This window comes from Perissodus microlepis, chromosome 16 (assembly GCF_051167445.1).
Source record: "Perissodus microlepis isolate ML-2025 ecotype Zambia chromosome 16, ASM5116744v1, whole genome shotgun sequence".
Lineage (NCBI taxonomy): Eukaryota > Metazoa > Chordata > Actinopteri > Cichliformes > Cichlidae > Perissodus > Perissodus microlepis.
The window spans coordinates 4,806,944-4,832,998 of record NC_140476.1 but is presented as its reverse complement, the minus strand read 5'-3'; the positions used below and the strand labels follow the sequence as shown (position 1 = coordinate 4,832,998).

At 41.1% G+C, this 26,055-nt stretch overlaps 1 protein-coding gene across 1 annotated transcript; it reads right to left on the bottom strand.

Annotated features, from left to right (window-relative positions):
- Positions 1-301: 301 nt before the first annotated feature.
- cavin2a (caveolae associated protein 2a) lies at positions 302-21,692 on the bottom strand. The gene is made up of 2 exons (XM_084908298.1): positions 20,916-21,692; positions 302-4,319 (listed from the first exon to the last, which is right to left on the bottom strand). The coding sequence occupies exons 1-2, from the start codon at positions 21,504-21,506 to the stop codon at positions 3,480-3,482; spliced, it is 1,431 nt and encodes a 476-aa protein (XP_084764424.1). The 5' UTR covers positions 21,507-21,692; the 3' UTR covers positions 302-3,479.
- Positions 21,693-26,055: the final 4,363 nt, after the last annotated feature.

The window sequence follows — 26,055 nt, the reverse complement described above, 5'->3', positions numbered from 1 at the left end:
AGCTTGCTTCTGAATGGCCATCTCCAGGTGGTTTGAAAAAGCAACTTTAAGCCTGAGATATCTATAAACATTTAGGAATACTTGCTTTTAATGACCTCATACAGATCAAGGATTACTTGTACACACTGCATACCTCATCATTTACAACTATAGTCGTATTTTATATGTGCATTCACACAAGTTTGACAGAAAAATAAGGAAAAGCACAATAGATAATCTTTACCTACCTCTATGTAAGATCTAAACCATTATCTTGTTTAACCTTAACATAGATTAAAAGAAAACAAACAAAACAATTTCAGTGTTATAAAATGTTTATTAATGTATACAATACTAAAGTCTGCGAAGGAAAGGTCAGCATGTTTACAAGATTGGTGAGGGGAGCACATTTAAGCCCTCAAGTGATGAGTAATCTTCTGCCATGAAGGAAACTTCTTTGGTTTAAGTGGTTATCTAAGTCAGCCGGCTAAGAAGCAAAAACAAAGATTATGTTAAACACAAGATCACTACCTGACAGTGCTCAAGGTGTGTAGCAAACCGTGGTCCTCATAACTCGTAGATTTAACAATGCAAAGAACGAAAAGAAGACTTTTGAACAAATACACATTGTATACATTTATTTTTTAGCAGACCAGATATCACCAAGTAGCACATTTGCATGAATAAGCAGAAAGTACACATACACCTAGTGTTCAATCCATTTTCATCTTGGGTGATTTATATGAAAAATTTAAATGAAAAGCAAAGGTTAAACACACTCAAGTTGTTCAAAAGAATACATATCAAATTGCTTTATGCATTTATTCTTAACAGATCTTATTCAATAAACGTGCAGAGTATTGCTGTAACACACAAAGCACTTTTTTTCTCCAAATACTGTAATACCAAAATGTGCTGTTTGCAGGGACTGTTATTTGGCTTTGAATTTTAGTGAAAGATAAAATTCTTTACTTTTACTTCAACCTACAAACCTTTTTGATGGAAAAAAAAAAAGCTCTGAAATGCAAGCAAGCTGTCGAGGCCATTTATAAAAACAGAGCCATGAATACCCTTAGATTACTGCTTAAACATAGTAACAACAATACATTAGTTAAACAGCATATTTAACAATTAACATATTTTATTTGTTTAGTTGTATTTCAACAGTGGATAGTAGGTTTTCCCCCACGTGGTGTAAACATACAACACAGTCTATACAGCTTTGCTGTTGTCAGTAAATTCTCTATTTAATCTGATATCTGATGTATACATAAGATTTTTTATATTGCTGTTCATTTCCCATGTTAAATATTCCCATTGATTTCCCACAAATGAAGCTAAAACAATACATATGTTCCTGCATAAAACATACAGACTGAATACAAGTGTAAGAACTTTTTTTTTTTTAAATTATTTTTAAAACGTGGCACATATATGAAGCGAGTCACCTGAATGATAATCTTAAGCTCAACTATTATTATAATTAGGAATGTGTCCACACTTTTAATAAATTGATCTTTAATGTATAGTTTAGATTTTATTTTTTGACTTAAATCAAGACTAAAGCATTATTACTCACTTCAATCAGAAGCAGTGTAACACATCTGGTTCCCACAGTTTAAACACAATCCTACTAAGATGCACATACTGTTGCTCAAAGGCAACTTTAGCATCTTTCCCAACAGCTCAAGTCCTTTCCTAGACATCTCACCTCGCCCTCCACTACGAGCTCATGCCCAGGAGCCTCTGCCGGGGCACAACACCTGTGGCTCCACGTACGCTGTTCCTCTCTCTGCACTCCCAATAAGGAGGCCAAGAGCATGAAAAATGGGCTAAGAAAGAGTCATCCGTCAAACCTAGGAATGCTGCCTTCTGCCTTTATCCACTTCTGTGACCTCTCTGGATCCACTGCACTTGGTTGGGCTTGCTAAATTATTTTTAGGAAGTCATGACATTGGACAGCTTGGTAAAAGCTCCAAGGAAGAGCAACAAGAGAAGGGTCACTTTACAGGAACTTGAAGGAATGACTTTCAAACACAAAGTTGATGTTTGCACCTCCTTTAAAAATGTCTCATGGAATTAATTTAAAAAAATTAAAAACTCCACGGAATTTCCGGCATGGTTCACTATCACTCTTATATACAAAAGCATAGGAATCCAAGCCTACTGGGGAGCAGTTCCTTATACCAGCCGGTGCACGGTAAAGACACTGCAGGTGGATGTCTGTGCAGCAACAAGACAGACGGGCTTTAGTGATGAAACAGTGTTTACATTTTAAACATATGAATCCCAGTAAACATTTCACCATGAAAGTTAGGAACGCCTTCAAGACAAACAATTTAGAATCACCCAAGTATCACATAATGACAGAAATCTCACAGATACATTTATGTACTGAAGGCAGTTATCGCATAGCAGTGTGCCTCACATAGAAAAATACAATAATTTCTCCAAAATAGACACTCAGTATCTATACTGCAGTCATATGCTTTATTTGCATCAGCGTGACTGAACTCAAACTTAATTCAACCATAATAACCACAATTTCTTTTAAATATTTGAATTTTTTAAGGATGTTCTGAGGGTTTTAAAATGTATCTATTACATTTAATTTCTATGTGATGCAACAGCTAATTGTTAGAAGTCAAATGGCAGCGGTATGTAATTCAAATAGTGTTTCAGATAGTCAATGTTTAAATTGTTAGGAATGACGACAGTGGATCTCACTATGGGACTATATGCAATGCGTAAAACCCGAAGTGAAGGACAAGAGGCAAGACACAGCCACCTGTTAGTCTACATCAGGTCAGCATAGGGCGAAGATTTCAGTGAACAAGCTCTAGTCCACTACTTAAAAAAAAAACAAAACAAACAAAAAAAACCCCACCCCAAGACCTTTTCACTAAAAAATGCTGAAACTTCCCATTCCAACTATTGCACAACCTGGCAACACACTGCCTCACCAGGCTGTGGGCAGAACCACGGTTGGCAAAGATTTACTATTTTTCACAAAAACACAAAGAACAAAAGAAGCTATCTGTCAGTGAGGAAGAGCGGGCCAGGAGCAGACAAACACAGCAGGAGGGAGGTATTTGGTCCCGTGCCCAGGAGATGTGCACCTATTGAAGTGGTAGGCACCAGCTGAAGAGAGTAAATTCTGCATTGTTGCCTTATTTGGACAACTTAACTACAGAGTTCATGGAGCAGTTGCACTAGAAGCTTTAATCTGAACTCTTCACAATAAGTACTGCCCGGGGTTGCTGACCACATCAGGGTTTTTAGAATTTTCTGGTGATAATTAAAGATAGTGTTGTGGGAAAGGTTCGGGGGTGGACTACCTCGAGAGGTCGAGAGGACGTTTCTAGTGTAAATAGGTGCTAAAGACGAGAACATGAGACAGTTTGCGGTGGAGGGATAATTTGTGCCTGCTGTGTGCTCAGTAATCGAAGAAAGAAAAGAATAAACAGGAAACTAGAGCTTATGATCAAAATTCAATCAGATTAAGAAACCTGCTCCACAGCAACTGCGGTAATCTGGGTATCTGCTGCCGTCTCAACAGGAGTTTTCTGTTCCTCTTTTTTTTCTTCTTCTTCTTCATCCTCTTCATCATCCACACCAAGATCATCTTGCTCTGGAAGTGCCAGACCAGCAACATGATCACCATTAATCTCACTTGATGCTTTTCCATTGAACTCTGCCTTCAAGCTTTCTGGGCTGGAAGGGCTTAGCATCTCCTCCACAACCCCCTCATGGGTATGCACTTCTGCCCGGTTGAGCTTGGCATCCATGCTTCCCAAAGGAGGAATCTCTACGTGGGCTCCTCCTATAGACTTGGGCACATCTTGTGAAGGAGACTCCCCGTCTCTGACCTTCTTGATATTGAAGGTCATGGGAGACACCTTAAAAGAGGAGCTCTTGGCAGTTGGGCTCTTGGGGTGGTTAGGGGTGAAGCTCTTCTTGATCTTCTCACGTTTCTCTGGTGGCACGATCTTGGTGGTGATCTGGCTCATCTTTTTTTCGATGCTCTGGCGTGAGAAGGCCTTCTTGAGGCTGTCGACCTTTTTCAGGCTGGACCGTTTGAACTTGTCAGACCTTCTCTCATAAAATACGGAAGTGGCCCCTAAACCTTCACAATCCAGACTATCTTGTTCCTCGTGTGTTGGAAGCTCATCGTCGGAGGACAGGTTAACGCTCTGGAGGACCTCATCTTGGGTATGGATGCCATCAGTGGAGCCTGTAACAGATGGAGCAGGCCGGGTGGATTCTGCATCATACTGGCTTGGTTGTGGGGTCTTGAGGGAGTCCTTGACTGACACAGTGGTAGGGATCTCATTGTCTTCCTGGTGGAGAAACAGAAGGATAGAAAGAAGTTTATCAAGAGGGCAATCATTTTGATCAGTAAAAGAAAACTATGAACAAGGGCAAGTCTGACAAGCAATGCACTAATGCTGTCTGGATTGGCTATGGCTGGTTTATACTTAAGCCTACTGATGATTGCTACCAGAGTCTACATCCTGACAATTTAAGTACAGAAGGTGTACTTCAAACTGCACTTTCAAGCACACGTTACTGCGTACTTTTAGGTTAAGCACAGTTGTTTCTGATTCATCGTAAACTGACGTCTGTGTTTAATATTCTCAGCCTGCTGAGGACTGAAGAAACGAGTCTCTGCATGCCTCCCAGATTTTCTCCTCAAGGTGCCTGAGGAATTCCACCTGTTTCTTTGCAGTAGTCAAACACTTCATACTGTCTTTTATACCGCCGACCTCCCCATCCATAAACATACCGATAACCACTAACCCGGTAAAATAAGAAGCAATCGTTTCCATATGCAGACATTCATTTTGTTCAACTCTCTTTTTTTCTGAGCTCCCCCGCCTCCGTTTGACTTCGTCCCCACCTGTCTGTGCACAAACATGCTATCACACACATACACAGCCAATGTTCTCCTCCACTGGGGATTTATGAGCCTCAGTGCCCACCCACCACTGCCCTTATCCTTTCACACCCAGGAGTGAGTGCAGAGTGAAGGTGAAGCTTCAGTGGTTGACATACCCCACTACACATTTGAAATGCTCATAAACAATCCCTCCCTGGAAGAGCCCAAATATCGCCACTGTATTCTCATCTTTGAGCTAATTTAATGTAGCACAGTGTGAAGTTTGAAATGCATTTTAATGCTTTACAGTCCATAACACATGATGTATGAGCTGACTGACTAAATTAACTTCTATAATTTCTTGAAGCGGACCCATTATGGTTTTGAGTGCTTTTCTTTATTTTGTGATACACGCACGCACGCACGCACGCACGCACGCACGCAACAAGTAATGAAATCAGCATATGCACAAATAATCCCTCGGAGCCAAACCCTCAGGTTTCAGAGTGTTCTGAACATATTTTAAAGACACTTTTTTCTGCTCCTCGATCTGTATGATGTCAGAGTGGATGTTCCTTATATGGTAATTTCAGCCACATGAAGCCCCTCCCACGTTCTGCTCAAAGGAAGCAATGACGTGTACATTAAGTTGATCGATTTCTTTGAATATGTGAACTTTGTGGGAAATCTGTCACTGTAATGTGAGGTCACATATCAATAGTGGAGGAGCACATTTTTGAGATCTTTAACATCTACATATATCAGTTATAATAACCAGTAAAGGTGCCATTAACCTTTATAGCTGACTAAAAGTAAAGCTGAACTAAGCCAAAAATAAAACTCTGGCTAGAAAAAAAAACTTACAATATTAAATACAATAAAGACCTTTCTTTCTAGTCTTTCTTTTCCAAAAAAACAAAGAAAAAACAAAGAAAACAAAGAAAAACAAACAAACAAAAAAAAAAGGGCCCGATGAGACCTTGACAAATCTTTTTTTATTGCAACTAGGGTGACTCAATAAAAAGACAAGACTGTCAGTCAAGTATTTGTGTTGCAATTCGTCTTCTGAGCTTCTTGAACATTGCCCACTGCCAAATACCACTCATCATAAAAAACGAAACCACTAGTTTTTTGTCTTTGCACCTTGCACGTAAGAAAGAGTCTTCATTCAAATATGACTACACTTTAAAGAATGCATAGTAGCTCTTGGGTATTATGAGAACGCTTAAAGCATGAGGATGGTTTATGTTGTTGAATGCCACCATGCATCTTTCTTGGAGTGGACTGGGCCAACCATACTGGAACAGGGCCAACAACAAGGTCTTTGAAATGCCTAAAAAGTGCCCCATTCTGTACAATTCTGTAGCCCTTTTGTTGATGCATAAAAAAGATGCAAAATGATAATAATTATAAAATGAGTCATGATATAAATTAATTTTGCCTTAATTAAAAAGCCCAATTAGTTGCAACAATATAAATTACTGTGATTGCAGCGTTTGTATGCAAAAGATTTAACTCTTTATTTGCAAGAAAACTTCCTCACATTTTCAATATCATTTCTGAATTTGTCTGATCTTCTGCACAAACTCAACCAAACTGGGTGACATGAAATCTGAAATACCCCAAAACACACCATTTGCCACATGCTCGTAATTTCCCAATGTTTAAAATGTATATGGCCCATTTCTAAACGTATGCATGCTCTGCTGTCATTTATTGCTTCCTTTGTGGGAAGGAAAGTGAATTTCATGAAGCCTTAGTGAATTCTTTCAGCTGTTTATCTGTCATGCCATAGCAGATAAGCATCAATCTCTGTCATCGGTAGATGACAACTTCTTTAGGAATAGGCAGATAGCGGTCAACAATATAGCAGTGTTCACCTGAACTGTACATTCCAAAAAAATGAAGACTCAGACTATGTTCTGCTGCCGTAGCTTTTCCGAGCACCTAAACTACAACTTATGTAAAGCTTTTGTGAAATGGTAAGTAATTCCCTCCTGTTTTTAACCACCTTGCAGATACCTGATATCTCCAGCTTCATCTGAAACATGCAGCTGTGATTCGCAGTTGAGGTGTGCCAAGCCAATAAATCTGTCAGCATGTTATATAAAGCACAACACCCAGAAAACTTCAAGAAAAGGGACACATTTTTTTAAGGGGAAGGAAAAGAACAATGCATGTTTTACAGCTTCAGAATATAAAATGCAATATAGACAGAGTAAAGTTGATAAAGCTGATTCATTTCAGAAGTGCAAGCCAGTTACAACAGCTTCCAGAAATCATATGGCAATTTCTAAAGAAATTACACCTCATGAAATTTCTTTCTGGGATGTTTCTAAGAAATACAAAATATCAAAGAAATCATGATCTGAGAATGTAGAAAGTCTTTATTCACCACCAACCAGTGTTAGGTGTAACCCTTCACAAAACACTGTTATTCTACATAATAGTTATAGTTACTTTTTAAATGCTAGTAATTATTTGCAAGTAAGGTGTCACTCTGAGGAAAATAACAAGCTTGATGCTGGTTATGTGGTGCAGAAAATGCTACAAATATCAACTTACTATGCAATGGGGTAAAGTCAGTAGACTCAGAGTTAAATATACAGTAGAGTAGATAACCTGCTGGCTGTGTAACCAACCTGTGCAAGAAAAATGCACTTGGGTGTTTACTTTTCATCACGCAACTCTAACCAGTTACTTATCGATATGTAATGCTGTAATTTTAGAAATTACATTTTAATAGAAGAATTCTTTCAATGCAACCCAAAACGTTTCTTTAAAAAACAATATCAGCCCAAAAGTGCCCTCAAAAACAAATGAGGATTGCCATCTGTCCTACAAATTGGGAACTGTGATGCACTCTGGATTTGGGGCTTGAAATCCCCCCAAAAAAGACAAAAGAGTGGCACCTTGGGGAACAGCTCTGGTTACCCGCTGCCTCTCAGTTGGTTTAACTGTAATCTCTCCCTTTCAGTTTTGTTCTCTGTGGCACTTCATTGTTGTTCGTGAATGGGCAGAATCTGAATGCCCTATTTTGTTGCTGGTCTGACACTGCAGGACCGCCACAGAAACATGTTCATGCAGACTCAAATCAGAATAGCCAGGAGCTCTGTGGGTGACAGCTTTAAAAAAAATAAAAAATAAAAAAAAATAAAACACATTAGAGATTACAGAAAAATGCCAGAAAGCTCACTTCTAGGAAGATGATGGTGCTCCAGGCTTTGTTCTTATCTCCTCTGTTCGTGTGTGTACACTTCAGATTGAGTTGGGCAGTTTTAATCAGCATGATGTATGAGATTTCTTAAGGGTTAAGCACCCATCTAAAATCTGACCAGCTGTGATTAGAAAAAAATCAGAGCCAATATGGCCTCTCCTGACCCCCAGTGGAGCATTTCCTGGTAATAAACACTAATCTTCCCTGATTGTTCTGTGCAGTTAAGGTTTCTAAAGATTCAATCTTGACACCTCTGCACCAGTCTGGGCACGTCACAGACTTTGTGATTTGGCTCAAACATGTTTGGGGTAATCAGTGTGGGTGCTGAAGTGTGTGTGGGAGGCATATTAAACACAGAGACTGAGTTCTGAGCCCACCTGTGACTAAATCTACAAGAGTTTGTTCAGTAACACTGTTATTAACTGAGACATGCATTGCTCAAAATGTATGGAGATGACTTTAAATCCAAGAGATGTACTTTGCGCTATATTTATGGGACTCTCTATAGAGAACAACAGGGTAACCAGTGCGATTGCACCCATTGGTTTTGTAGTCCACATGGGTTTTTTGAGGAGCCAGAAAGCATATTCCAATCACATGGTACCATGCTTTCAGTTACTACTGGTAAGCTTGGTTATTAGTGTCAGTTAGTGCCATGTAACATACTAATAAAAATCAAGAATCCTAAAGTCAGATAATTAAAAGTGTTCCAAAAGGGCACCAATAGCAGAAGCAGGGTGTGAGGGATACGTTCAGTCTAATTACCAAAAGACAACTAGTGGCTACAACTGCCTGTTGTTGGCAAACCTGTCAAACCGAGTAAACATGCCCCTAATCTAAAACAACCAAAGTTGTTATGAAGGGGTAAACTACCTATGGAGGACAATCCAGTGTTTGTGCCAGGCTGTAAACATGCTTATAGTGCTTCTAATCTAATCATTTTAACCTGGGATTTGAGGGGACAATTTGTCTGCACATAAGGGTGAAGTAGCTTTTAAAGAAAGAATCTTTTTATTACTTCATGAATCAGAAACTACCGTCTACATTTTAGGCCCTACATGTTATTTAGAAAACTTTGTGAATATAGATGGGAATAAAAGCAGAAAGTTGGGTGGATTTACACTCACTAGCCACTTCTTTACTTGCACTGCTAGCACTGGGTTGGACCTCCTTTTAAAACCGCCTCAAATCCTTTTGGCACAGATTCAACAAGGTGCTGAAACATTCCTCAGAGATTCCTCAAGTCAGCAACAGCCTGCAGCATTTAGATGATCAGTTTGTACTAAGAGGCCTGACCTTACCATCTGAATGTCGCAGCAGAAATCAAGACTAATCAGACCAGGCAATGTTTTTACAATCTTCTATTGTGCAGTTTTGGTGAGCTCGTGCAAACTGTAGCCTCTAGTCTGCATCTAGTGTGGTTTTCTGTCGTTGTAGCCCATCTGCTTCAAGATTTGACGTGTTGCGCGTTTAGAGATCCTCGTCCGCATACCTTGGTTGTAGTGAATGGTTGTTTTGAGTTACTGCTGCCTTCCTATCAGCTCAAAGCAGCTTGGACACTCTCTTCTTAAGTCTGACATCAACAAAGCATTTTGCTCAGAGAAGCTCAGTGAAATTTTTGTCTTTTTGGACCAGTCTCCAGAAATTCTGCAGATGGGTGTATGAGAAAATCCCAACAAATCAGCAGTTTCTGAAATACTCAGACCAACCTATCTGGTACCAATAACCATGGCGCATTTAACATGATTAAAAAAAAATCACCTCTCTTTCCCCATTCTGTTCAGTCTGAATTTCATCAGGTCATCTTGACCATGTCTACAGGAGCCGAGTTGCTGCCATGTGACTGGCTTATTAGACACCAGCATTCAAATACAGATGAATGGATGTACGTAATGAAGTACCTTGTAAGAGCTACCAGAGATGAAATTTGAGATATAATTTTGGTTTGTTTGGCTGCCCAAGTATATTAAAATAGTGTGATATTAGCTTGCCCTCAGATTAGCTCCCAACAGTGTTAGCGAGCAAGCAACAAACAAAATTTCCCTAAATACCATTTGACCCATGAGTGTCCTGTGTGTGTGTGTGGACCTTGCATTCTGGTACAGGGCTCTTGGGAACCCTCTTAATTAATGCACCATCTAAGCAATCGCTCATTAGCCCCCGAGAATGCGATACAGCATGTGTGTTTGAGTGTTTGTGTGCAGCCATGTAGGATGCCAACCATTATAATTAAAATATATTTGGAAGCAACCACAAAACAAAGTTAATTTAGTGTGACAGGCGGTTTACTGTACATTACAGGGCACACACTTCAAAGATATCTTGTACTAATAATTATATAATGTAGTTCAAGAGCCCATGTAACTGTTGCATGTAGGCCTGTCAAGATAATTATTTCATTGACTGAATATATGCACATGAACACATTTTTTTCTTCGTATTGTTGACCATACATTTGTTTATGTCAAATTACGAGCAGCCTTTTAGCCTACATGATGCCACAATGCACTACAGGATTTTCACCACCCTTCTACGACTTAGGGCCGCGCCTACGCGGGATGAACAGGAAAAGAATATGCCGAGACACGTTTTTCTCTCATACCTTCCCGCACTGCTTATGTTTTTTTCCCTCCTTCCTTTCAGTCTTGTTTTCAGACAGCTCCTCCACAGACATGAACACCACACACCATAGTAATTCACGGAATATTGCCTATAAAACAACAACTGTGACCTTGGGCACATTTTGGATGATCCATTAGGTGATCACTTTGTACAAGTGTAGAAAGAATAGATATTCTTGTGAACTGTGGACAGATTACTAGATACTTTGCTATGACATGAGCTCATTGGTATTTTGGCTAGATGAGCTAAAGACAGAATTATCCATTATGTCACCGATTGTTTTATTGACTCTGTATTTACAGATTTACACTATTATTAGTGCAGCCTAGACTTAAAACTAGTAGTAGATTAAGAATAAAATTCTGCACGTCAGTCAACAAAACTGAAGCACAGACTCCCTGATTACATTAAAATATGTCAAAGGGCACCAATAGCACAAACAGGGTTAAATGCCAAGGGGTTAGCAAGGTAAGCATGTTGACTCACTATTGAAGTCAACCTCAAGTCCTAGAGAAGCTGAAGAGACATCAAAGTAGGTGAAGTGAAGATAACACATTACCAGTACCTAAAGCTCATGTTTCTTCCCCTCCCTCTGTCAGCTGCCTATTTCTACTCAGAAAGTTGAAAAGATTAGGTTCAACAGAGCTCTCCACATCTCTGCTGTTTTGCATTAGAGCCAAATGAAAGAAGAAACATCATTTTGATTTTGTCTTTGTTACCTCTATCAAGGCAGCTAGGTTTTAACTGCCCAGTCAAAAAGCAGGACTCAATACATTTTGGTATCAAGGAGTGGATTAGAATGCGTTTTTCTTAATTCAACTCTTAATTCACCACCGGAGACAACTGAACAGGCATCCACAGAGGCCCTCTCTATGCAATGTTTGATAATTCACTGCTCTTTGAAAGGTTGTATTAATTCATTAATATGTCACCCATGCTACCATTATATCAATCTCACGCTGGATCAAACAATACGGTTTTTCCTGGGACATGTTTTTTAACAAAAGTAGCAATGGTGACAGGACAAGTTGGAGGGTAGAGTTACAATCTAATTGCAAGTCATGCAACATGTTGCTAAGCCTCAAGAGTCACTTGCTGTACTCAGATAAAGAGATCAGGGTGGGGAAAGGCAGAGTTGCAACTGAGTGAAAGAAGTGAACTGGGCTCGCATTACTGGATGAGTGACTTCATGTTTACACCGCATGCACCATGACAGCCTATACTGTTTCTTTTGTATCTCTTCTCTCCTCTTAGTTTACATATGCGTGCACGTGAATACAAACATCCGTTCACATATTCAGAAAGCACAGGATGGACCTCAGAGGACAAAGCCAGTCTTTGGCGATCCTCTGACCGAGCACTGCCGTAAGGCCGTCCCCCTGGGCTTTCACGACATTCACATGAACCTCAACTGGAGTTTCTGTTTAGAACTTATTGGCAAACTTCACCATTAATAGCTCACGGAAAGAAAATAATCAGGACACCAAAGCACACAGCAATTAAATGTGTGTTTTCCTGGCTCTTCAGCTGAACGGGGTTCCACCAGGTGAGGCTGGAGCAGGTGTGCTGGTGTAGTTAGTCAGGTGGCCTCCTGGGAACAGCAGCAATGAGAGGGCACAGCATCACCACCACTCACACAGTGTTACCCTGTTACTCTTGTAATTGTAGAATGAGGAAATCTGGAGGTTTATTTTAAAAAGAATAAACAGACGAGAGAGCGGAATGACTCTGTGCTGCTCGCACAGAATGGACAGCTCCAGATTCAGAGATTTTTTTTACCCCCTTTTTCGACAGTCAAAACAAAAGGTCAAAGACAAAGTTGTGAAAGATTTCCATCTTCCCACTGTTTCAAAATTTGCCTATCCTCACCATCTGTACAACACCACTGTCCATTACACCACAGCCACGCTCGTCTATTCCCAGAACAATAGCAGTGTCAAGTCCACCTGGAACTCACATGATTGCGCACATTTGCATTCACTTTCACCCCTACCCAGCTTTTTCCAAAACCTCACATCCCGTCTACCCTCCAACCCAGTGTGAATGAAGAGCCATCTGTGGACACAGGAAGGAAGGAAATGAAGAAAAGGAAATTGAATTCTACTATTCTGACTGTAATTTTACCAAGAGACCTGATAAAATACCACTGTGCTCTACACATTCACTTCTGAATGTAGAAACAAGCACTGTATTATAGCCTGTCATTCCAAATATGTATCAATTATGACAAACATGATCATAAAAAAAAGAAAAAAAATCTCATCAATGACTTTGCTCCAATTTTGAATCCTGCCCCTTGGCGTAATACCCACAGAGCTTTGCAAACAACTCGGAGCATTCTTTTGCATTTGCACCCCTCCCATATCTGCCTCACCAAAAGAAAACACAGCATGTTTACTGGGCCTGTGAGCTTGTGTAATTGCACAATACAATAACCAATTGAGCCACGATGTCATACTTACGTGCTGGCAGAATGGAAGCTGTGGCAGTCTAGAGAAGCTGCCATTATTGCTGTTGACATAAATGATGTTGTTGAGGAAACCTGTTGACACAACCCATTATTTACAGGACAACCGTGAGTGCACTTTGAATGCTGATGTGTTTCATGTTCTGTCACATAAGCTCTCCAGTCCCAATTAATTCACCTATGGCCTCGTATCCGTTATACAAACCCATTTATTGACTGGATCTCTTGAGCCTTGTCGCTTATTGTACTTCCTCTGCATCAACCAGATCCCAAAGTTTAGCACAATCTATCCAACAGAGAATGATGCAGAGTGCTAAATAATATCTTCACTAGTTTGCACTCTTGTGTTAATCTCCCTTTGCTTTTTTGTTCGAATCTCTCAAGATCCTTCTTCACACAAAGCTCTAGTCCCATTGTGTGCGTGTGTATCAAAACCATTGTTTGATAAGGGCTGTGGGAGCATTTTTGATAAGGCTCTCTATTTGTCACAATGTTTACTCCATACAAAGGTTAAAGGGCACATGTGTCCGCAGTACAGACAGGAATGCTAACATGTCAAATTTTCACATTCCGTTTAAGAGCAGAGGAATGAGAACAAAATAGTTATTGTTGTCTCTCTTCCGGGCATGAATGTAGAGGCCTAAAAGAAGGGATTAGACAGATCACAAAAGTCAGAAACGGCAAACGACTCTTTACCCCTCGAAAGCCTACTAGGAATAACGCTACAAGCGCTTTCCTGAACTCAATTATTGGATTTGCAATGGAAGTAAGTGAGGGTGGTCTCTGCCTTTAAAGCTACTCTTGGAAAAAATAAATAAATCTACAGTAATGTCATCACACACACGTTTTTGCTGACATATAGTGACATGTCAAAACCTGTCAAAAAGGTGGCATTACCCTTAGTCTGTACTTAGTTCAATGTGTGGGCAGGGGTGGGGCTTTACACACATTGTGAAACAGAGAGCAGAGGACACAAGTGGCAACTTTGGCAACTTTATTTGGCATATAAATGAAATAAGTGAACATTATTAACAAACCAAAATGTTCTGTTTCTTTTGTATTTAGTTTTTTCCCCCCTCCCTTTTAATTCGATTAAGTAGAAGAGCTTCAGTCTTTCCATGTTTTACACTGATCAGCAGTTGCTGAGAAGCTTTTGCTGCACTAGCAGTGAGATTATAAGGCAGTTTAAACTCCAGTAACTTCCTCCTCACTTCAGTTGTCTCTCCTTTGCTCTACGTGGACATGATAGAAGGTGATGGGCATCTTGTAACAGAGCATACCATGAAACTGACATATACACACTGAAACCAAGAGCACAAAAACTAGTGAAACTGTACACCGCACAGAAATTCAAGAAGCGCACACAATCCACTTTTTTGCCTTCAGTTTCCTGGAGGGATGTCCAACTGGGAAGATGGGGCACCCTTCTAAATCCACGGTGGTGGAAACACTGAGCTTCATTACCTTATTAATAATCTGAGATATCATGGAAAATGCTCCCGGCGCTTCCCAAATAAAGACGTGCATTGCATCATGCAATACACAGAGACTACTACCTTTGTTGTATGTCTGCAAGTATGACTTTACTGCAAAAATATCATAAATTAAACAGTCAGACTAGATTATCAGTCATACAGTATCAGTCAGGTGCGGATACCCATCCAGGCTCTAATGTTACCACCTCTTTTCTGCGTTATTAAAGCTGTTACAGATGGTATTTTACTCAAACAATCTGCGGTTGCAAACTTGCCTTTGCCTCAGAGGCTGAAACTGTTGAGCCGACTCGTCAAACCTGAATGTTACATCAGGAATAAAAGCAAGCACTTAAGGTAACAGATCCCCATTCTGATGCATGGGGTTTGCTCATTTACAAACTTCTGTATAATCTCCACACTCGTTCTTATACTATCATTAACTGACAATTGCAGGCCACGTATTCACTTTGCCTTTTTTTCCCCGACTTCTTATCATTTTTCACTCTATATTTATCGCTTACTCGCAGTTCTGCCATTTTTATTTTTTGCTGTCGGGAAAAAGCCAGAGGATTATCTGAGGAATGAACCCCAAAGGAAAAGAAAGAATGATAACAAAGCGAGAACCCATGCTGTAAACATAGTTCATTATTCAACTAGAAAGCACGCCTTAAAGGCTGCACACCCATTTTAGACTATTATCACTGAGACCAGTTTTACTCTTTAGAGTCTTGCTTCAAACAGCACTTTCTAAAAATATTCCTAAGAGAAAAAAAATCTCACTGTAGAGGACGCACGTTATACTCGAGATCACATGATTCCTATCTAGAAATGTCTGCATTGTACATGTGGTCTAATTCAATTTACACATGATTTGTAGCCAAAATCTACATTTTGTGCAAAATGCATTATCACATGTTGATTCGTAAGAGGCAAAAAAAAAAAACAACGCACACATGTAATTTGAGTCATGAGCTTTATTAATCCATTTCCTATCTGTTGAACTGGAACATGATAACAGATCTTATCTGTCAGTCACATTTAAAATCAGTTCTGTTTAAAGTAGCTTTTACACAACTGCAAAGCCACCACACCCACCTGTTGCTTAAAGAAATGGGAAAATAAGACTTTGATTTTAAATTAAACTTGTGCTCAGCTTGAGTTGCAGTGTTACTCGCTTACTGTCGAGTATGAGCATGTATTATACAATAGAACAGAATAGCTCTTTATTGCCCTTTATCGTCATTGTACATGTATAACATTACTAATAAAGTTACTAATGGAGCATTTTGGAGAAGATGCATTGTATAGTTACTTGTGTATTATGTAACATTAGATTACAGCCATCATCTCTGTAAATAACTTCAGATATTCTGCTGGTGAGCCAAGCAAAGAAGCACAATCCTCAGTGTTAGTGAGCTTCTGACGAGCCTTTTTATTAAAGTGATTCTATGAAAGCACAAGAAACGTGTGTATGTAATTACAGTAATTAACCATAATTATTCAGCAAAACTCATGATAGTTATACTAATCAGCCATACAGAGTCATTGTGTTGGGTTTAATATTAAAAAGTACAGTTAAAGGTTAAACTGGAAAACTGGTTGAGAACTAAGCCAAACAATGGATGCAATACATCCAACAGCTATTTAAGCCGGATTCTTCAACCAAGTACGATTCAGAATAAAACATTAATGCAGGTTTGCAAATGGTTAACTTTAGGCCTCAGTCACAAAGGCCTACAGATGTGCTGATGATCATCTGGCAACCACCTGTTCCTAGGGAATGCGAGTGGTTGCTGGTAGTTACTAGCATGAAATTGGTTGCAAAGAGGTGTATGGTGCTGCATTGGTGGGTTGCTAGCAGAGTGGTGTGGTGGTCAGTAGTTTGCATGGAAGAAGCTTATTTATCTGCAAACACTCAAACTACTTGGTAAGAGGCACTAAAACTGAAATGTGAAAAAGTAACAACATTTGTCTTCAAAGTTAAAGTTGCACGTCGGTTGCAGCACAAGGTCCAGCACATTCTTTGTGACCAATCGCCAACTGATCAGAGAATACACTTGTGCCCGGGGTGTGATGGGGGTCTACAGGGCTACCCGACTGAGGCCTTAATAAAACTAAAAGGACAAAAAAATGTCATCACTTGGATGTTCCGAGATGTGAACTCATCTTGTGACTGAACGTTTGCGGTTCCATCTTCAATCTGACAAAAAGTTCTGAACTTACACTATTAGTTGCTAAGAAAGACAAATATTACTTCAACCTCCTTTCCCTGCACTGTAGATGATTTTGTCTTTACCCATGGCTGCATAAAGTAACGTAACTAGTTACTCACTTTAACTACACCTTTGCTGTATTCAACATCTGCGGCATGTATGCACAGCAGGTCTGAATGCACTGAAACAGCTAGCACTGCTTTCAGCCATAACGTGGTGAAATCGACCACGTCAAAGAGGGAGACATACAACAAACCTCGACTGTAGCCTGCAGACAGCTTCCTGCTCCAACCTGTAAAAATACTGTGAACATACATAATACGTACTCCAGTTGCACTCAAATATCTAATTACTCTTGTTAGAGAACAGATTTTATAAGGAAAGCTAATAAGAGAGCCACCCTGAGTTTAGCTTGCAGGTTTTTTCTTGTCTGTTGTGTCACAGTTCACTTGAATATAGAATTTGGGACTTGAATAAGAGTTTAAAGTTGTACACTACAACTACTACTATTTTGATTTTTTTTTTCCAACCCTGCTCATTCAGCTTCTTTGAACTACCAGTACAGTTACAGTGCAGGGCTTGGAACGTTATCAGTTTTTCCTCCCTTTTAGAGAATAACAAAGCAAAAGAAAACAAAAGAAAACAACCTTTTCTTCCTGTTTGGAAAGCTGAGATTAAGTCACAACCTTGTGTCGCTGTATAAAGGCTCCAAATCAACCGGTAGCAAAGCAAACAAAATGAAAATGACTAACTCTAAACCAATCAATCAAATGGTAAAAGGTGGGAAAGAGGTTTCTAGCCGATGCGAAAAGAGTGAATATAACTACATGAACGTTTTGTCCAGTTGACAGCAGCAAAACACAGTAAGTGTGTTTATTCTGGCCTGAGAGCCTGTTTCTCTTTCCTCGCAGAGCGATATGAAGGTTCTTTGATAGGTCATGTAAGTGTGACGGTGTGTGAGAGACGGGGCTTCTGTTGCTCCCACTGGCTCTCTGCGATTAGCGATCCTGCAAACCCAGACAATCGCCAAACATCCCCTTTCCCATCCCTTCGAGGAAAGAAGCACAGCTGTACTCTCGCTGCTAAATATACAGCAAAGCTCTGCACACATGCAAAGTGACAGAACAAATAAAACCCTCACGCCGCTCAAATTCAATTTGCCACAGAGGTTGACGTGGTTGTTGCGAGGCTATTCCACAGTGAAATAAACACAAATGGGAGCGTTATGATCTACTTAGAATAAATTACTTTTCTGTCGCAGCAAATTAAATTCCAAATACAGCGCGTTTCATGTAACGTGCCACAGAGATGCAAATTCAGATAAGCTATAAGATCTCCAAGACCCCTCAGGTAATGAGCCTTTGAAGTGCGCCTATGTGACGAATAATAGGAAAATAAATTTCTGCGATCCAACTTTTTACCTCTCCAAAGAGAAATTACCAAAACAGTCTTGACACTGTACACAGCGGAATCTCTGATGACTTGGAACTCGGTCTGTTTTGCGTGTGTGCATGTGTGTGCGCACACAGCAACAAAAGGCCTGGAGATGGGAGGGCCGTACAGAGACAGGAAAAGCACTGATGCACAAAACAAACAAACAAAGCCCAAGCAGCAGTAATTAAGACCTCATTAGTCCTCGTTATGCGCAGGAATGCAGCAGAGCGGCAGAAATCGCTGTCATTTCTGACCGACCGCGGCCAAAGCTAGTATGGGACCCCTGCTCCGTGCAACTGAGGGCATTTAACCAACAGCCCTCTGTGTTTCCGCCTAATCTAGCACGTACAGGGTTTTGGATCAATTCTGCAGAGCAGGGAGGTGAATAGAAGAAAGTTTGGCTCTAGTGTGGGCGGCAAAATATCAAAGAGCAGCGTGAGACGTGTGGCATGTGCTTTAGCGAAGTTTCAGGGAACCAGGACAGGTGGTTTGACCAGAGAGAGAGAAGGAAAAAAAAGGTGGATTTAGTTTAAAGGCAGAAACCGGGAGTGAAACAGAGCAGATAAAAAGATATCAGACAAAAAACAGAGTACAGCACTAGATGGAGAAAATATGGACCTACTGGTACCAAATAAGAGAGATTGGGAGAGGTGTAAAGCGATGGAAGAGTCAAAACAGGTGAAGGAACAAGGGCTGCATTGAACTTATTTTACTACCCACTCCCCTGGGGGCACTCTGAGTGTCATTTACAAGCTCTGGAGCTGTATACACCTGACCCAACATATCAGCGTAACATCCACTGGGCAAGTTGCAAGAATGCACATGTTTTGCACACACGCCCTTAAGGTCATTCCTAGTCTTTCTACACCCATCTGCAAACACTCCACCTCTTAGCCTGATGTGAAATTGGGGGGAAAATGAAGAACATTTTAAGCAGAACCCAAAATAACAACAGAAACTCTACTCGTGCTCATTTATATGCTGCTGAGGTGAGAGAAACTCGAGCACATGCAATTTGACGGTGCATCGAAAGCCAGCAGCACTGTCCACTCTCATTATCTCCAAAGCAACAAGTCACTCCCTTCTAGCACATACATACTAAACGATCTTGGCACCTGCTGCGTTTGAACAACAGAGCCTCAGTACCTGGGAAACCAGATAACAACAGCGGTTAAAAGCTTGCCGAGGCTCTGGCTGTGTCAACAGTGCCCCCTCCCACCACCCCCCTTTTCACTACCTGGGCACAAACTAGTACACACATGCTCACAGGTACCCACGCACACGTGAAAAACCATGCACGAAGACTCACACAGCCACGCAGCAATCATCAGTCGGTGCAACAATGTATGGAAAATGGAAAACAATTTTCAGTTCTTTTAATGTTCCTTGATAAGTGAGGGACGGTTTAGGTGAAGAACCATTAGTCATAGTTTTCACTCGAAACCATCTCCTGAAATTACAGAAAGTGGAGAACTTTTTTCCCCTGCCCGAGTACAGGTGTGATATGGCAGCAAAAGTGGGAAATCCATCCAAAGAAACCACTTGTCTCTCTGAATTATGACTGTGGGGTGTAAACAGATCCACTTAAAGTCAGAGTCTGAGCCCTCCTCTATTATCTTGTGCAGCTCCATTCCCAGACACACCCTTCTCCTCACAAACAGGACTCAAATGTACTCGAAAGGGCCTCAACTCATAAATAATCTGGTTATATTTTGCGTTGGTTTTTTTGCTCAGACTTATTTTAATATGCACACGTGTTTGTTTAAAAGCCTGCTCCGCAAGTTTTGTAGAGCTGAAAATGAAAATGTCGCAAATCACTTACGACTCGTCACGTGTCAGTGCCAACCAGGCACATGGCGAGCGTGCACACAACCAAACACACCCAAAATTGCAGTCAAATGTAAATGCAAATAAATCCAACACACACAAGTTCACTCATCTACCTTTAAGCAGTAGTCCAACCATTGAACACTGAGTTTTAAACAGTTTGAAAGGTTAGTCGAGTTACACTGAAGATGTTCTCATTTTTCCCTCCGTTTTCCTTCTAGGAGCAGGTCTCACCACTTTGCCGCCATCTTGAAATGCATCCAGACACTTGTTTGGGCAGTTATTTTGGAATATTACCAGGTCATAACCACAAATTTGTCAAATCTGATAAATAGTGCTTAGAAATCTGCTGACTTTACCCCAAAATAAGGTTATAAAAATGATTTTTTCCCCCTTCTTTTGACATTTTCCTTCCAAAACCATCTTTGTTGTTGCTGAATTCATGATGCTTTTAGTGCTACGTCTCCCAGCCTGATCATGTCTCTGTTTGTAACGCCGTATTTTGGTCTGCTTCAGATACTGTGTTTTAAACCCAGGTGAAGGGACCGTGCTGACGTCACTGTAACGCCACCAGGGTTACATTTTCAGAGTGTGCAGCATGTGTCCAGCTCATGCAACTAAATTAACTGTCTGGCTGCGTTTACAGACTTGGACTTAGAGTTTGTGAATAAAACGAGCTTCATATAAAAACTCGGGGGACTGCACCTTTAAAATTAGCACAAAGGGGCGTTTATTCTGGCTGGAATGCTGTCTGTGCGTCTTGGACACAACGACTGTTAGTGTTTCTTTGTGCTTCCCTCACCTGGAAGATGAGCACTTTGAAGTGGTTCCTCTTCAGTAGGTGGCTGTGGTTGTTCTCCAGCTTCTTCACCTGCACCGCCTGCTTGTCCAGGCGCACCCTCACTTCCTTCAAGTGCCCGCTGGTTTTGCGAGAGCGCTCCAGCAGCTTGTCCACGTTTAAGGCGGTGGTGAAGTGGTTCTTGGTCAAGCGGGTCACGTCACCCTGCACGCTCTGCACCGCGTTCTCCAGGTCGGCCTGCCGCTGCTCCATCCGCTGCTGGTTGTCCTGCACCGCCTCCATCATGTTTACCAGCTTGTCCAGCAGCGCCACCACCGTTATTGCGCTCACCTGTCCGCGGTCCACCGGGCTCCCAGGGGCGACCGCGCCCGGGCTGGTTGGCATTTTAAAGCCGAACCTGGAGAGGGTACCGGTCGGGGTCGGAGAGGACGAGGTGGGCGGGGAGGACGCCGGGCAGAAGCTCGGGATGAGGAGCTCCGGGTTCTCGGACTGCTGGCTGCTCTCGGGCTGGGGGCTGCTCTCGGGCTGCGGGATGGTGTGGGTGCTGCCAGAGGCGCTGCTGCTGGGCTCGGCGTGGGGCGCTTCTTCTTCCATGGCTCACGGGTGGTCGTGGGTCCCGCAGTGACTGCGTGTCTTAGAGGCACACGGGAAAGTTTTGCAGACTCTCGGATGCTGCTGCTGCTGCTGCCACTTGTTGCAACTGGGAACTGGAGAGAGGTGTAAACTAATTCCTGCACTTTTCTCGGCCTCCACGCCCCTTTGCTTCTTTCTCTCTGCACCCCACACACGCACAAACACGCCGTGAACTTTCAAAACACCTCCCCTGCAGGGAAGGAGGGAGGGGCCAGGCTGCTATGGTAACCGTGAGGGCCTAGCCCAGTTGACAATATAGAGGTAGAGTTGCAGTGTGTATGTGTGTGTGTGGTGTTGTCGTGTGACTGCCACCCATTCCACATTGAACAAGCCTGGCTGCATTTGAAAAATATCTGTGAAGGCTACTATTGTTTACAACACTCAGGTGGTGTGTGTGTGTGTGTGTGTGTGATAAATCACATACATTGTTTTGTCTAAGCCAAAGCCTGGCATGTGTCTCTATCCTTACATGTTGGTGTATGACTTGGTGTGTGCGTGCCCCGTGTGCCCCCTGCTCTTGTTTTTGACTTTGGCCAAACTGACATGGAAATGTGGAAATCCCTGTTTCAACAGTGAGCTCATCTGTTGCCTGGCATGCTGCCCTGGCCTTTGTGTCAATCAGCCTCTTTGTTGCTGTGACTGTAAATCTTACTTTAACAGTAACACAATTGCCTAATCTGCCTTAACATGTTGTATCAAGTAAATATGCCACATTTATTAAGAATGTGTAACAAAAATAGAGACAGAAATTTGAATAAGAGCAGAGAAGCAAGTGTGTTCAGCCAAGTCATTGGTTCCCCCCCAAACAGAAAACCTGCTGTAAATCAAAGCTAATAAAACAAGGTAGTCAAGCCCCCGCCTGAGTTTTATTGGATTCTTTCTGATAGAGTAAAGGCTTGGTTAGTTTGGTTTTCAACTGTCTCATCTAAGATCAATACTGTCCCACCCCTAAGCTCAGATTAGGTTTTCCACAACTACTGTAGCTCATGCAAAAAGCCACACCTTAAAACAAGCATAAAAAGAAAGCTGGCAGAGGCCTCCGCCAAATCACATTCATAAAAACAGTCATCTCTCTGTTTTTGATAATAATTATTACATCTCTGTTACTTTAATATGCTTATTTGCTGCCTTGGTAAGGGTTGCATTTGAACATGTGGTTCTGCTTGTGCTGTGCTTTTCTGTAAAGAAGAAGCTGCAGTCAGGGCTCAGTTAGCTTAGCACAAAGATAGAGTTGTAAAATGCATGTCCAGTGTTTGCAAAATATACCGCATGAAACGTCATTCATTCATCATCCATTAGCGCGTCATTTGTTTGTTCATTTAAAACCAAAGAGTACAGAATGACATCATGGGATTTTATGAGGGAGGCTGCAGGGTGGACTATATTTTGACCAGGTGCAGTGACCTGGCCATAAAGGAGGTATGCTAATTAGTGAGCTTTCAAGTCGCTTTGTTTGCTTCAGTCGACTCTGTGTCTCCAAATAAAAAGCAAAGGGAAGAGTGGCATCTGTCTGCTCATCCAAGAACTCGTTCATTGCCAGCATTAACGCATATCGTGGGTGTTGCACTCACAAGAGAACAGTACCTCTCCACATCCATCTTGTGTTAGCACCTATGATCTATCCCTACTATATGCAAATAAACTCATTTAACATATTATTTGAAATGTCCGAGTCAATCTGTAGATTCTATCTTCTGTTCCACCAACAGCACTATAGCTCAGAAGCTGCCAAAACTAACGATTTTACCTGTGATTAGGCTGCACAGCCACTCATGCTGTGCCCTGCTTTTACTTCTGTAACTGTTCAGCTTATATTTGCCTTTATGCAAAACAATTGTTAATAATTTTCACCAGCAGTAAAAGCATTTTTGGAACAGCTGGGCATTCAGTGCCTCTCATCCTATCACACTTTTCCTCTGTTATGTCAAGGAATTTTGTGTTGCTTATTTTTGCCTTTAGCTTTCCTGCAGATAAAATGGAACCAATAAAGAGGTCTTTATTGGAGCTGGTGGGAGTATATCTATACAACTTGATGTATTTGCCCTCTGGAGGCTGCAAGTGCATGACCTATTTCTGACCATTCAGTGAAGGTTTTTCCTACATTACAACTGGGCATTTTTTATTGAATTGAAAGGTACAGTTTCGGTTAGTATTTTCCTTGTTTTTCATGAAATAAAATTCCCATAATCAAACTTTTAACTGCAGAAACAAGCAGTGGTTGAAAGTACTGCAGAAAAGAATCATAGTCCCAATATCCAATCCTTTGAGCAAACAAGCCTCTGCAAGTTATATTGATTAAACGAGCTTTGTATCCTTTGTATCCTGGGAAACGTACCTGGAGTTGCTTGAAAACCAGCAGCAGGGGGAGTGGCTGTAACCGTTGGCTGCTGGCAAAGTATCTGGGTGGATGACTAATCATTCAAGAATAGTTGATGAACTAGTTTCATTGAATGTGACATGCAGTTTCATGCATGGGGGATCATTTAGAATCTCTTTGCAAAAAAGTCAGCAGTTTTGGTTCACTTTCCTCTTTTTCTAAAGGCAACTTAACCAGTTTGATTACCGGTAATTAAAAATGTGCCTTTTTGTTTGCAGTGGTGACAGACATTGACTTTGATGTTTGCAGACAATACTGTAATCCATAGTGATAGTGGAGACGGGTGGAAGAGAGCCTAGAGAGGAGGAGGTATGCTCTGGGGAGAAGTGGAACGAAAGTCAGTAGAAGTAAGACAGAAAATATGTATGCAGAAAAGAGATGAAGAAGAGAGTTCAGGGTGGGGCAGGTGGAGATGAGTAAAAGGGAAAGTTTACAAGATAGTGATAGTGACACCTGTCGTGATGATAAAAAGACAGGAGGCTAAGATGAAGATTTTCACTGGGAGAGACCAGGATGGACAGGATTAGAAATGAGAGGGACAGCTCAGATCAAGTGGTATGGAGACAAAGCTAGAGAGACAAGACTGAGATAGTTTGGACATGTAAAGAGGAGGTGGATATACTGGACAAAGGATGTTGAATGTGGAGTTGCCAGGGAGAAAAGAGAAAGACCACAGAGAAGATTCATCTATGTAGTGAAGGAGGGCATGCAGAGGGTTTGCATGATAGAATAGGACGGATCAGGTGAGATGGAGGAAGATGATTTGCTGTAGCGACCTCTGCCACAAGAAGAAGAAGCTTGTTTCACCTTAACATTGTACTTTTTGACAGGGATAGCTTCTCAAACAATGGAGCACCTTTAATCTTTCTTCCTGCTTTTTTGTACCGTGCTTCCTTGTCATTGTTAACTGTATCAGTTTGTCAGCTTTGAAAAATGGCGCCCATCCTTTGCATGTTGTTTCAGGACATGTTTGTGGATGCAAGAATGCAACTGAAAGACCCTGAGGCAGAATTTGTACCAGATTTAATGACAGACTCTTGTATACTCTCAGATATTATGCTCTGAAATGTCAAGTGTTCAGCTCTCGTGTCAAGCTTTTCTGACAGATAGTTCAGTGAATCTTTGCTTTTATTTAACTGCTGCATGTGCATTATGGATACTGAATTCACAGTGATGTTTAAGTCTGGGACCTTTGTCAGTGGATTAAACAAAAACATTACTCATCATCTTAAATACACGTCAGTCTACTTTTTAGGAAAACCTGCTCCAGCATTAGCAAGATACAACACACTCTTCTATTTGCTCAGTTTTTTGTCTTGACTTTCTAAATCCATTTGATCATCACTTTGGTGATAATTACTTCGGTGACTAAAACAAGGTTTTGCTGTCCCACTGAGAATGGATTTTCCAGGTCCTAAATTCAAAACAACAAACAAAAAGAGGCTAAAAAAAAAGTTGCGTAGAGATAAGGAGAACAGTTGGGTGGGGGGATATTTTTGTTACCAGCAAGTTGGATTTTTAGAGCAACATCTGCATGAGACAGTATTAAATTATTAGCTGACGATAGGAAGACTTTCCAGGTTTGTCACCAGGACAGATACTGTCTAACTAGTGCTTAAAAATATTGGATATAATTTTGCATATTATATCTATAACTGCATCTAAATTCCTCCAAAGGGCGCCAACAGAGTTGAGTGCTAGTGATCATGGAGTCCAGTTAGTAGTTAGACCTAGAAGACAAATTGCACCTACAGCTGCCTGTGTCAAAACCTGCTGTCCCACCAAGTTATTCATGAAGACAAACCTTAAACCCTTTAACAAAATTTAAATGGGTGAGCTTGGGAATTAGCTATAGAGACCAAAACTCAAGACCAAGACAAAAGACCCAAATTCCTACCAAAGTAGGACCAATACACAACAGGACACAATAGATTTGTGCTTTTGAACTAACTCATATGTTGGACATAATTAGGCATTTTGAAGCCTTTAAATCTCCCAAAACATACTTTTGGATTAACAGATTTTGATTTTTTGGAAACCACAAAACTGATTTTCAAATCTAACCACCCATCTGTCTACTCAAACTCCATAGTTAGTTTTCTCTGGTTATGTGATATTTGCAAGAACCACAAC

Excerpts from the sequence above, each read along its gene's own strand:
- cavin2a (XM_084908298.1), bottom strand. The coding sequence starts at position 21,506 with ATGGAAGAAGAAGCGCCCCACGCCGAGCCCAGCAGCAGCGCCTCTGGC. Across the intron at positions 4,320-20,915 it reads TCAAAGTGCTCATCTTCCAG|GAAGACAATGAGATCCCTAC; the intron begins GTGAGGGAAGCA and ends TTTCTCCACCAG.